Source organism: Bison bison, unplaced genomic scaffold (genome assembly GCF_000754665.1).
Source record: "Bison bison bison isolate TAMUID 2011002044 unplaced genomic scaffold, Bison_UMD1.0 scf7180017864198, whole genome shotgun sequence".
NCBI classification, from domain to species: Eukaryota; Metazoa; Chordata; class Mammalia; order Artiodactyla; family Bovidae; genus Bison; species Bison bison.
The window spans coordinates 2838327-2851430 of record NW_011494770.1 but is presented as its reverse complement, the minus strand read 5'-3'; the positions used below and the strand labels follow the sequence as shown (position 1 = coordinate 2851430).

Genomic DNA, 13104 nt, shown 5'->3' with positions numbered 1-13104 from the left:
GATGATGCTGGTGGAGTAGCTCGTGTGAGGAGACACCACACACGCAGGGCTGGTTACATTTTCACCCTCGAAGTGCCTCAGCTCCTGAGATTTGGGCCTCAACAGTGTTCCCATCCTCGGGGCAGCTCCTAGATGCCCAAAGTCTTCATCTACTTGTGGGTGACCCTGCTGGTAGGGGAAAGCGCCACCCAGGTCTTCCGCAGGGCCCAGGGCGCCCAGCCGTGGCTCCAGGGCCTGAACATTTGCCCTTGCTCCAGACCGGGGAAGACTGTGAAAACCAGCGTCGCTGTTGAGGCGGGAAGGGAACACGACCCCGGCAGAGTCACTCAGCACTGACATGTTCCCAGAGGAGCCTGAGAAGTGACTCATCTGAGCAGCAATGCCTTGCCCCTTCTGGGCTCTGATTCTTCTCATTGAAGGTGGTACAACCTTCACTTCCTCAGTCTGACAGCTGGAATCCCTGGTTTCTGAGCGCTGTCCCATAGATCGATAGCTGTCGAGCCTTCCGAGTGTAGAGTAGTGGTCTGGGGTGTATGCTGAGTGACCACCAACATCATCTTGGCCAGTGGCTCCCGAAGCTGGAGAGAAAGCATAAAGAAGCTCATTACCTAAAAATAAAAATCAATATCTGAGTGCATCACCTTGATCTCTCACCCTCTTCTGATTCTGTGATGTTGTACTTAAAAGAAAAAAAATTTTTTTTTCTATTTGGCCTAGTTTTTTTTTCCCTATAAGCACCTAGGTGACAGTTTAAGTAGTTACTGATGGCCCCCCCAGATGAAGATCTGTATTATAAATTTCACATACTTCTTTTCATATATACCTCATAGCCTCCTATAAATTAAGTGCTGCATATGGAATTCTCAGGTACTCTCTTCAAGAACAAAGCTGAGGGTTCCTTGGAAGGTTTCCTTTTTACATAATCTCTTTTTGGTAAAGGTAAGACTCTCACCCATCCAGTGACTGTACAGAGCATCCATCTAGCAGTGACAGTCTTTCTCAAAGACAGATGAATGTGGCAGCTCAACAAAAGGGCTACAGAGGTATCATTTAGGAGGGATATCGGTATAAAACAGCGTTAATTACATTAATTTTTATGTCAGAAGGAAGTCCTAAGAAAAAGAAAAAAATGATTTACAGGCCCATCTGTGTTTCAAACATTTCATTATCCATCTTAAGCCATTATCATCTGTCTGTTAGTGACATTCAAAATTCAGTAGCAATCTGTTGTGTTCTGGGGAGGGAAAAAGCAGCAGGAACCGATCCAGTGAACATTTCCTCCAATTAGGATTATTCATTTCTTGGAGCTTTACAACCAAACAGAAAGAATAGTATGTTTAAAAGAAGAAGAAGAGGAAGAAGCAGCAGCAACAGCAGCACGAGGCAGGGTTTACAGAAAAGAGAGGGAGGGAAATGGATGAAAAAAATCCTTACACGTAGGTAAAGATCTCAAGCTACCTAGGAAAGAAGAGAAGCTTAAAATAAAATCATGAAGCCAAGAACTTACTCAAAGTGTATAGAGGAAAAAAAAATCCATGCATAGCAATCATTAGGACCAATTAAATCTTGAAAAATAGTAGTGAAACCATAATTCTTTCTAGGTTGTTATTATCCAACAAGGGCCCACAAGCATCACTGTTCACCGTAAGGACACTGGTGATGATGGGATTCCCAAGATCTCCCTCCCTACCCCACTTATACTAGCCTTCATATTTGGACAGCATAGCCCATCCAAACAGCAAAGCACCAGGCTAAAATGGCGGCAATGGTCTTGAATCAACTGCACAGGAGAAGCCACCCGGCAATGAAGGTTCCCAAGCGTAAGGCTATTTCCTTCACTGTGATGATGGAGAATCATTTTTGTGCTCGTATCTCTGGCAAAGAAAATCTATTCCCCCCGCCCACCCTCTGCCAAGTACACCTACTGCACACTTGCACTACACGTGTGCATGTGACGCTCTCCCTCAGGAAAAGGGGAAGTGGGCAAAAGGGTGGGAACAGAAGAAAGATCCACTTTAAGCAAAGAGAAACAAAAGGTGCAAATATTTGCAGTCTAGTATTTTAGAGTGTGTGCAATGCTAAGTCGCTTCAGTCATGTCCGACTCTTCATGACCCTATGGACTGTAGCCTGCCAGGCTCCTCTCTCCATGGGATTCTCCAGGCAAGAATACTGGAGGGGGCTGCTATGCCCTCTTCCAGGGGATCTTCCCAACCCAGGGATCGAACCCAGCTCTCTTACATCTCCTGCAATGGCAAGGGGCTTCTTTCCCACGAGCACCACCTGGGAAGTCCTTTTAGAAGGTGGAGGGTTGACTTGGAGGACTGGATCAGTTTGCACCAGTTCAATCCAAACATTCAGCACACCTTATTTCATTCTGATATGGATTTTCAGATCTTTTTCTTTCAAATTTGTATTAGCTTTTACATGAGGTCAGTGGTAGATTTTTAAATGTGTTTAAAGGTCATAAACAAAATCCTGATTCTTTCAGGTAACAATGTTGCATGTGAATTCTATGCTTCTGAAAATGGGACTATAGCCATTTCTTCACCACTTACAGTTCGAAACAATTTTTAAATCAAATGTTTTTCTAAAGACCTCTAAAATATATATACAAAACAACTCATATATTATTTATTATAGGGACCACTGAAATTCTATTCCTGAAACAGATACTTCAATATTTTCACAGTACAAAAAGTGTGACATTATTACAGGACACAGATGAATACTATCTTAAGTAGCAAAAATTACAAAAATAGAACTACAAATATAGTCCACTCAGCTGCTGCTAAAAATCTTGATGAGATTTACCTGATTTTAATTTAAATAAATATGAAAGCTTAAATTATTTAAAATAACTACACATTTTTTTAACTTATAATACTATAAGATCTATCCAACTTTTAAAAAGACACATGTAATAAAAATAATGATAGAAATCTACAAGCTAGTTTCAAGGCTTAATGTATGAATTTTTTAAAAAGTCTTGACAGGCCTAAAGTAATGCTCTCGGTATCAACCAACAAAAATTATTCAGAAGGAGATTCCTTTAAATAAGTCCTTTTCTGCTTGGAGAGTAACATACTGGGATAAGTTCCAGGAAAACACAGACTATTCAGTAGCCAAACATAATTATATATGAACAAAATAATCTTCTGTTCAGTTCAGTCCAGTCCAGTTGCTCAGTTGTGTCCGACTCTTTGCAACTCCATGAACTGCAGCACGCCAGGCCTCCCTGTCCATCACCAACTCCCGGAGTTCACTCAGACTCACGTCCATTGAGTCGGTGATGCCATCCAGCCATCTCATCCTCTATCATCCCCTTCTCCTCCAGCCCCCAATCCCTCCAAGCATCAGAGTCTTTTCCAATGAGTCAACTCTTCGCATGAGGTGGCCAAAGTATTGGAGTTTCAGCTTTAGCATCATTCCTTCCAAAGAACACCAAGGACTGATCTGCTTTATAGAATAGACTGGTTGGATCTCCTTGCAGTCCAAGGGACTCTCAAGAATCTTCTCCAACACCATAGTTCAAAAGCATCAATTCTTCAGCGCTCAGCCTTCTTCACAGTTCAACTCTCACATCCACACATGACCACTGGAAAAACCATACCCTTGACTAGACGGACCTTTGTTGGCAAAGTAATGTCTCTGCTTTTCAATATGCTATCTAGGTTGGTCATAACTTTCCTTCCAAGGAGTAAGCATCTTTTAATTTCATGGCTGCAATCACCATCTGCAGTGATTTTGGAGCCCCCAAAAATAAAGTCTGACACTGTTTCCAGTGTTTCCCCATTTATTTCCCATGAAGTGATGGGACCAGATGCCATGAACTTCGTTTTCTGAATGTTGAGCTTTAAGCCAACTTTTCCACTCTCCACTTTCACTTTCATCAACAGGCTTTTTAGTTCCTCTTCACTTTCTGCCATAAGGGTGGTGTCATCTGCATATCTGAGGTTATTGATATTTCTTATCTGTTTCTAAAAGATGGAATCTCATAACAGGTTGCTCAAATACAATTCCATATATGTTTAAGATGAGAGTAAAGAAAAAGACACTTTGTCCTTTTGTTTAAATGGAAGGCAACAAATCACATACCATAAACATGCTTTAAAGAGAAAATATCATACCTTGATTTTAAAACTTTATATGCTGACCAATCTCAAGAGTCCACCACAGATTTTTAAGTAGAAGCTGCATACAGTTAAGCACTATTAATTCTAATACTAGGAGCACCTCTGGTTAGATTTTAAAAGTGAAAGTCCCAGCAATTTAGGCAGTGTTTTGTGGACAGGCTGTATCTTTTCCAGTGAATGTCTTTTTTTCAGATAATCATATCCTTTTAAAGTCTAATTTGACTCAGTCATTCTTCCCCATGCTTTATATCTAAGGAAGACTAATTCTTAAGAAGTGTCTACTTTTGATAATAATTAGTAAGATAGCACAAAGCTCTCAAATCAGAGGCCTTATAAGTACAAAATATTAGGAGAAAGGGCAAAGTCAACCCTTGCCCAAATGAATGAAGCAAAGGAAAGGTACAATCCAATTTTTTTTTTGCTAAATGTGGGAAGATCCCCTGGAGAAGGGAAAGACTACTCACTCCAGTATTCTAGCCTAGAGAACTCCATAGACTGCATAGTCCATGGGGCCACAGAGAGTCGGACACAACTAAGCAACTTTCACTTCACTTCACTTCACTGTATTCAAATATTCCTTTCCCTTACTCTACCACTAGTCCTTTCCAACTGGCCTATCTATAAAACTAGAGGGGTTGTCTAATTGTCTTAAAAAAAAAAAAAAAAAAAACCAGCTCTAACTTAGATACAGCTGTCTCAGATAATCTCCAGCCGTGATCCAGGTCACGTCATCAACTGTGCAATGACACCAAAAGTTTCTCATGTGACAACACTCACAACACAGGTGATGTGCAGGAAGCTTTTTTTGCTTCAGTATTAGTGGTGTTCCTGTTATGGGCAAAAGAGAAATGAATGAGGGCCTCAGAGACTCTATCACCAGTTTTAAAAATATTAAAATTACAGAAGGTGTGATTTACCTAGCTGATCAGCTACTTCCAGTAAGGTCAAAGAGGCAAATGAGTTACTGGCTCCATACTGATTGGCTGAGTTAAAAATAAAAAGTGTTAAAAGTTCATAACTTTGAGGCTCTAGAAATCAGATAGACAGATAGATAGATAGACAATTCATATTGAATATTTACGTGTATGTCTATCTTTATCTGGGCCAAACTATTCTTATACTCTGGGCACAAAGCCATCCAAAACCTACTCATTTTGACTGGAAAGTCACTTAAAATGTAGCCTACCCAGAAACATCAACCTTGTTATCTTACAAAGAGCTGTCTGTAAAGTTACTTTTTTAGGTTAAGGCATCTCCTAAAACAGCAGTCAAATATAAATGTTACCTGAGTACTGGAAGAATTAGCCCATTAATATCTGCTAGACATACCAGTACACATTATTTTTTCTCAAATTAGTTGCCTGTCACCTAAAAGAGAAAGAAAAACGGTATAAAAGAATGGGATACAGGAGGCCTGGGCCACTAAAGGAGGTGATGTGAGGGCATGAACCAGAGGCAGCCTTCGTAAATCCTGTGGGTGCAATCTGGCCTCTGTTCATGATAAAACCCCCGTGTTATGAGGGAAGACGAGCACCCACTGTCATCCGGGCCACTGAAGCCACCTAGTCAGGTGAAAAGCATCACTGTTCATCCCTCTGTAGTTGCAGCCTGGAAGGCAGAGAACACATACTGTAGAACTGGACGGCAGTAAAGAGAGAAAATGCCAGGTAAACAAGAATAAGCCTTCCCTCCCTAAGACAAGGCATGTATGTGGGCCAGGGTGTCAGGAAAAAAGCACATAGGAATGATGTCTGTGACACCCAGAAGCTGAAACTACCTCGACGTGCTATAACATATACTACCATTGCTAGGATAAACTCATTTTGCCTAAAACATTGATAGGAAAGTTCAGAAGTAATGATTTGGAGTTTTTAGAGTATAGCCCTCAATAGAAAATAAAAGTAAAAATATCAGTTCAGTTCAGTTGCTCAATTGTGTCTGACTCTTTGCAACCCCATGGAATGTAGCACGTCAGGCATCCCTGTCCATCATCAACTCCCAGAGTTTACTCAAACTCATGTCCATTGAGTGGGTGATGCCATTCTAACCATCTCATCCTCTTTTGTCCCCTTCTCCTCCTGTCTTCAATCTTTCCCAGCATCCGGGTCTTTTCAATGAGTCAGTTCTTTGCATGAGGTGACAAAGTATTGGAATTTCAGCTTTAGCATCAGTCCTTCCAATGAATATTCAGGACTGATCTTCTTTAGTATGGACTGGTTGGATTTCCTTGCAGTCCTAGAGACTTTCAAGAATCTTCTCAAACAGTACAGTTTAAAAGCATCAACTCTTGGGTGCTCAGCTTTCTTTATGATCCAATTGTCACATCCATACATGACTACTGGAGAAGGCAATGGCAACCCACTTCAGTACTCTTGCCTGGAAAATGCCATGGGCAGAGGAGCCTGGTGGGCTGCAATCCATGGGGTTGCGAAGAGTCGGACACGACTGAGCAACTTCACTTTCACTTTTCACTTTCATGCATTGTAGAAGGAAGTGGCAACCCACTCCAGTGTTCTTGCCTGGAGAATCCCAGGGAGAGGGGAGCCTGGTGGGCTGCCGCCTATGGGGTTGCACAGAGTCCGACACGACTGAAGTGACTTAGCAGCATACATGACTACATGGGAAAACCATAGCTTTGACTTGACAGACTTTTGTCGGCAAAGTAATATCTCTGCTTTTTAATATGCTGTCTAGGTTGGTCATAACTTTTCTTCCAAGGAGGAAGTGTCTTTTAATTTCATGGCTGCAGCCACCATCTGCAGTGATTTTGGAGCCCCCCAAAATAAAGTCTGTCACTGTTTCCACTGTTTCCCCATCTATTTGCCATGAAGTGATGGGACTAGATTCTATGATCTTAGTTTTCTGCATGTTGAATAATTATAAGCAAAGAAGTCCACAGGTTGACCAAAGAGAAAAAGGCAAGATTCAAGATAGGTAGTGTTAAGTTGGTACAATAAGTACAATAGCAGCTAATACGTATATATTAATAGTAGTGTGTGTGTGTGCACACTCAGTTGTGTCCAACTCTTTGCGACCCCATTACATTGTAGCCCACCAGGCTCCTCTGTCCATGGAGTTTTCCAGGCAAGAATACAGGAATGCCATTTCTTGCTCCAGGGGATATTCCTGACTCAGGGGTTGAACGCTCATCTCCTACACTGGCAGGCAGATACCAGGTACCACGTGCTCTGCCTGTATAAATTCATTAACTCCTCAAACAGCCCTAAGAATTAGGTTCTATTAACATCAGCAACCACACTTTTTTTGAGTGAAAAAGTAGACTCAGAGAGGTGAAATAACCAGCTTGAGGCTGCCCAGCAAGTAAGTGGCAGAGACAGGATTCAAACTGAAGCAGCCTGGTACTGGAGTCCCTGCTGCCTCAGCAGACATTCCTGTTGGACCATGAAAAAACAGGTGAGGCAATGTATACAGAAAGAAAAGAAAACGTTATCCAAAGCATATATAAAGATAAGCAGGAACAAGATGGGTGAGTGAATAATGAAGTGAACCATCTTCTGCACCAGTCAAAAGGAACTTTTGGTTTCTGTTTTTCAACCACATGTTGAGAAATACCAAATCAAAAAGCTACGAATTTGTTTCACCAGAAGTACCAGTAAGGCATTATCCAACACAAATGACTATTTTCAATTTTACTGGTATTTACTAATGATGTTGGATGAAAAAATGCCACCAATATTGTCAGTATAACTAATGAAGTCCATACGCACAATCTGAAGTCCTAGAATAAGTTTTTGGTTTCATGAAAACTTAAGCTCTAAATTGAAAGTGAATTTTACCGTGGGCATGCCCACTGTTGAAGATACACAGAGATGATGACATAACTGTTTAATTTCTATCATCCCAGTCAATAGTTTTCATATAGCTCCTCTTCTTACCTTGTCATCAAAATTCAACAAATCACCTGCATGGGATGTTAAGATTTGTACCCAGTGCCTCGTTCAGGAAAGAAGCTGACCCTTTGGGGTACCAAAAGGCTATCAGAATGTATTGATTTCACAAAGACCACCGATAAGGTTAGGGTAGTAATGGTGAGTAGCAATGATGGGCAACAGAATACAGTTCTGATGAGCCATACCTAGCTCCTTCTGTATGCTGTCAGGGACTCCTGTAATAGTCTTTCTCCTTTTGACTTTCTTCGGTCGTCTTACCAGAGTGTCTGTGTAAATTAGAGACCGCCGAAGGCTGGCCTGGCGATCGAAATTCTCCCCTAATGCAGAGTAGTAGAACAAGCAAAGCAATGTTATTTTCAAGCAAGCCGACACCATGCACTTTCTTCCAGAAGCTTGTTGTAAAATGATAAGAAGGTATTAATAATGATGTTAGCCAGTCATACAATGATGAATGGATGCTGAAGGGCAAAAAAGGGAGGAAAGCACATTAGCATCATAAGGCTGTTTTCCAATTTCCGGGTGTATGTCCATTCAAAGAAAGCACCTTGAGCTCATTTGCAAATGCAAACTGGTGAATAACACTTCGGAAGAGTGATTTTGTGTTATTTAAAAAATGGGTTATTTTGGAAGTATTTCACAAAAGTCTTCGGTCACCAAAATCACGCTTCACATCAGCTGGAGATGAATTTATTTGCTTCATCTGGTCCTCACCAGAGACCAAAGTATTGTCTTGTCTGATGTGATGAAACAAATAACTTAATCAGGAATTCCTAGGTGACGACTTTTCTTCAGTCAAGGAGGCTCTTAATTTGAATAGACTGGTAATTGCTACGGTGTGAGACACAATGATAATGAAAAAGCCTTATAATGATAAAGTACTTTTATCACAATGAGACCCAGTAGCTCTGCGGTTTGTTAAAGCTAAACTGCTTCTCGCTGTTACTTAATCACTTTTCAAAAGTTGATCTAAATTCATTACAGGTATGTTGAAATCAAACCCAGAATGCCACATCAAAGTTTTTTCTTTCTAGTGTGTAAGTTGTGTGATTATCACACCATGGAATAGCCTAAAATAGTAACATATCAACTACTGTTTGGTCTGCTTTAAATTACTTGACATTTGAAGAGAAGTTTTATAGCATTGACCTTATTAAATAGTTCTTCTCCTCAAAAAGAGATTTAAAAAATACATATGTACACATACAAAATATATACTTCCATATTATAAGAAAAGTTTAAAAATTATTCACTCTTTTTAACAACACCGACGCACATTCAAAAGTGGGTATGCTGTGAACAATGTATCTTCTATTTTAATAGGAATACATTGTGAACAGAACCAATATAGTTCTAATCAAAATAGAGAATAAAAGATCGGAATGGTCAAAACACATTTCACCTACAAAGCAACAAACTTAGATGAAGGCTTGTAAATTTGAAAATGCTCTCAACTTTGTTCCTAACAGAGAAAAAACAGAGATGATTTCGAGAAAACCCTGAAACACCAGAAGGCACCATCACTGTGATAAATGCATTACTACGTACAATAGCAAATACGGCCTATAAGAGGCCAGTCAGGACTTCACTGGTTCATTTGTTTTCTGTGGCAGAGGAAAAACATGTTCTTGGCTCAAATCATTAAGAATGGACAAAATATCAACAGACAGTTGCATTTAGTCTCCAGGTTTGCTTCCTACACAAAAAAACAAAGATGAACCACCCAAGCTCCAAGGAAATGAAAAAACAAACTGCGAGGATGAACGTCTAAGACATATACCACCACTGGTGCCAAACGCTCCGTCCTTCATTGTGACCTAAAAGGACTCCAGCCTTCATCGTGACCTAAAAGGACTGTCTCCTCTACTGGGCTAAACATTTCTGAAGGGCGGGGACACGATCATGCACCCTGGGATTGCCTGTGGCATTCAGCTCGATGCCTGACACAAAGTAGTTATTCAGTAAATGTCTACTGAATTGAGAGGGATTTAATTATTTCTTTTCATTGAAAAATGGCAGTAGTCCGTCAGGGTTACTACTTAGAAATCAATTTAGCTAGCTCAAACATCAGTCCAAAGGCAATTTGTAAGAACTGCTTCAGCATGTTTACTCACTCTATTTATCTTTCAGGTGTAAGAGCTGCTATCCCACATGGCAGATTAAGCAACATACTCATATGCACATTTTATTTTAAACATTTTTCTTCTCTTCAACTCTTAGAACAGGATGAGTTCCCCCACAGGACACAGGCCTGTGACTAAAGGGAGAAAATCAATTTTCAAGCCAGCAGCTCATTGTACTAATGTCTTCTTCCTCTCTGCCTGGCAAGCATCTCTCTGCATTTGAAATAATATATTTATTGGCATTCTTTCCTCTGCTGAACTGTACTGAAAACCAAATAGAAGGTCAATGTTCACCCAAATAAATGAGCAGTGACAACGCCCTACAGGAAGCTACATTTTATCTTCTAGTGCTTTGGAAATGTATCATTTAAAGAGCCAGGAGTTGTATAATCTATGTCAATTCAACCACTAAAAGTAAACAAATTTAATGCTTCTTTATACCAGAATATCAGAAAAACTACTTCTTTATGAAATGTATGTGTGTATAGTAAACACACAGATCCAGAAAATGGATCAATAAATATGTCATTAGGCATCTGCCTTCTACATTTCTGAAAATGTTAATCACTCAAAAGTAAACTGCATTTTGTCCTAACTTGTATTGCTCATTTCTTTATTGTCATTCACCTCTCCTGTGTGGCATTCTCAAGGCCTCCTTTTAAACTTTATGTAATTCATATCCACTTACTCATCAGACAGGAGAGAATAAAGTTCAGAGGCTGACACTGTCTGCTGTTGTGCCAATGTATTTCACTGTAAATTATTCTTTATTCCTGAAAATCTATTCTGCTTTAAATTTCCTAATTTCACGATAATGCATTTTATCTGAATTCCATTAAGGATTGTTACATTTCATAGCACAATCTTACAATATTAATTCTGAGGCTTTTAATCAATCAAATAATGTAATGCATTTTCTCACAGAAAATACACAGCCATAGAAACATTACACTTTGTTCTGAAATACAACTATATATAAAAATTCTTTTAAAAGTATAATTTGGTGAATGTGAATCATACTTAGAAAAATCAATGCTATTTGCAAAGAGAATGGAATAAAATGTCATGCTATTCCTGCAAGGCTTAAGGACAGTAAATGTGGGAAAATGTCCATGGAATTTAAAATAATTCACGTACTAATTAAATTTCTCTGGAATTCAAAACAGAGTTTTAAATGTAATTTTTAAACATCTTGTAAGGTTTAAAAAAATTCATCAATAACTATCACCAATGCCAGGGAAAAAAACTTTCTAACAATAGTCGAGAGCAGTAGCCTCAGAAACATAGCAAAGGTATGATGAGTTTTCATCCTAATTTTTTATGAAAACTTATCCTTATTGATCACCTGATTTTTTTAGGTTCTGGCCTTATAAGCCAGATTTTGTATGAGCTGATTATCAGTATGACTACTGGTAATGTTTTCTCTTGAACACAGTCTAATGTCTGAAGCTACCAACTCTTAACATGTCTATTTTGCATTTTGTACTCTCCCCAGATCAATGATCTATCTTCTCTGCAGGATATGGAAGTGACAGGGGAGGAAAATTTTGATACTTATTAACAGTTCTCTATGTTTGTGAAATACTGTCTTTGAGCTTTACATACCTTGTCACCTTAATTATCACAGATGATTAAAACCTGAATATAATATTCTGCAAGAACTTGAATTTCACATTTGGCAATTAATATTCATATGCCAGTCTAACATGTTCTAAATTTTTTATATTTAGAAGGAATGGATTTTTATTTGATGATTATAGAATTCAAATTATGGAAATGAAGATATAATTTTACTATCCTGTTAGATTTTTTAAAATGTATATTTCATATTTTTATTTCAAGTAATTTCCCCCTTTTTCTACTTGAGAAAACAAGAAGGTAAGAAAATCATTCAGAAATATTAAATGTGTTCTTTTTCACTTTTATAAATGAGTTAAAACAGCCTTTTAGAAAGTAAACCTAATTTTTTCTCACCCAAGATCACATTTAGAAGATATTTCCATATAGCCAAAATATTTTAAAAAGGCAATTCAATTAAAAGAATTGAATTGTGTGTAAAAATGCCACCCTTTAGCTGAATGGCTGGACCACTGAATTCTCTGACATCAACCTTTGGTGATACAGTCTACAAATCTAAAAGGAATAGATATTTGACATGCACACACATATACATTTTAGTATTCCCTTCATTCAACAAAGAGCAGGAAGTCAGACCACAGCTATCTACCTCTGTTGTATGAATGACATGCTAAGAGCATATACCAAACAAAGAGCCATAGTCATTCTTCCAGAATATTTGCAACCTGTCCACAGAGCAAAGCATACCAGTTATGTTAATAGGAACCACGTCAGCCTGGACTGTTTGGGCTTGCTGCCGCATCTTCTCTTCCGGTGTTGGCAAGGGAAGTGACTTGGTCCAGTTGGTTTGAGTATGAAGGTCAGAGCAGTCACTTGACGTTGGCGTCTTAGGTCTCCTGGTGGAAGTAAGTCTTTCCTCTTCTGATGAAGAGACAGAACACTGCAGGGGAAAAATTGAGAGGAAGCCATAGTGTGTAATTGCTGGCAGAAACATTTAAAAATACATTTAAAAAAAATTAAACTGATTTGAAGCAAGCCAAAAGAAAAACAAATTGGTCACATTTCGGAACAAGAAGCAATGGTTCACAAGGGAACCGCTCATCATCTTGCATGTAACTCATAATATACATGATTTGCTAAGGCCTTAGTCTCTAAGCCATGAGGACTGGAAAAAGGTTTTGCTGACCCACAAAATTTTTTAAGTTCTTCCTGTTTCTTTCTATATTTACTGTGATCAGAAAGCTTATGGATTTAGTTTAACATTAGAAGCTCAGAGAAACATCATGGGTTTGGCCATCAGTCTCTATTTTTATTAAAATTTCTTTTTGCTCCAAGTAATTTCTAGCTTCAATCTCAATTCC

At 39.0% G+C, this 13104-nt stretch overlaps 1 protein-coding gene across 3 annotated transcripts in view; it reads right to left on the bottom strand.

Moving 5' to 3' along the window:
• NHSL1 (NHS-like 1) overlaps window positions 1–13104 on the bottom strand; it is a 146248-nt gene that overhangs the window by 10382 nt on the left and 122762 nt on the right. For 2 of the 3 annotated variants that reach the window (XM_010844220.1, XM_010844222.1), the window contains exons 4-6: window positions 12491–12683; window positions 8231–8362; window positions 1–578 (exon numbers count right to left, since the gene is read on the bottom strand). In XM_010844220.1, the coding sequence (XP_010842522.1) occupies window positions 1–578; window positions 8231–8362; window positions 12491–12683 (903 nt within the window). The remainder of the gene's footprint in view (window positions 579–8230; window positions 8363–12490; window positions 12684–13104) is intronic. The other variant, XM_010844221.1, reaches the window with a different exon arrangement.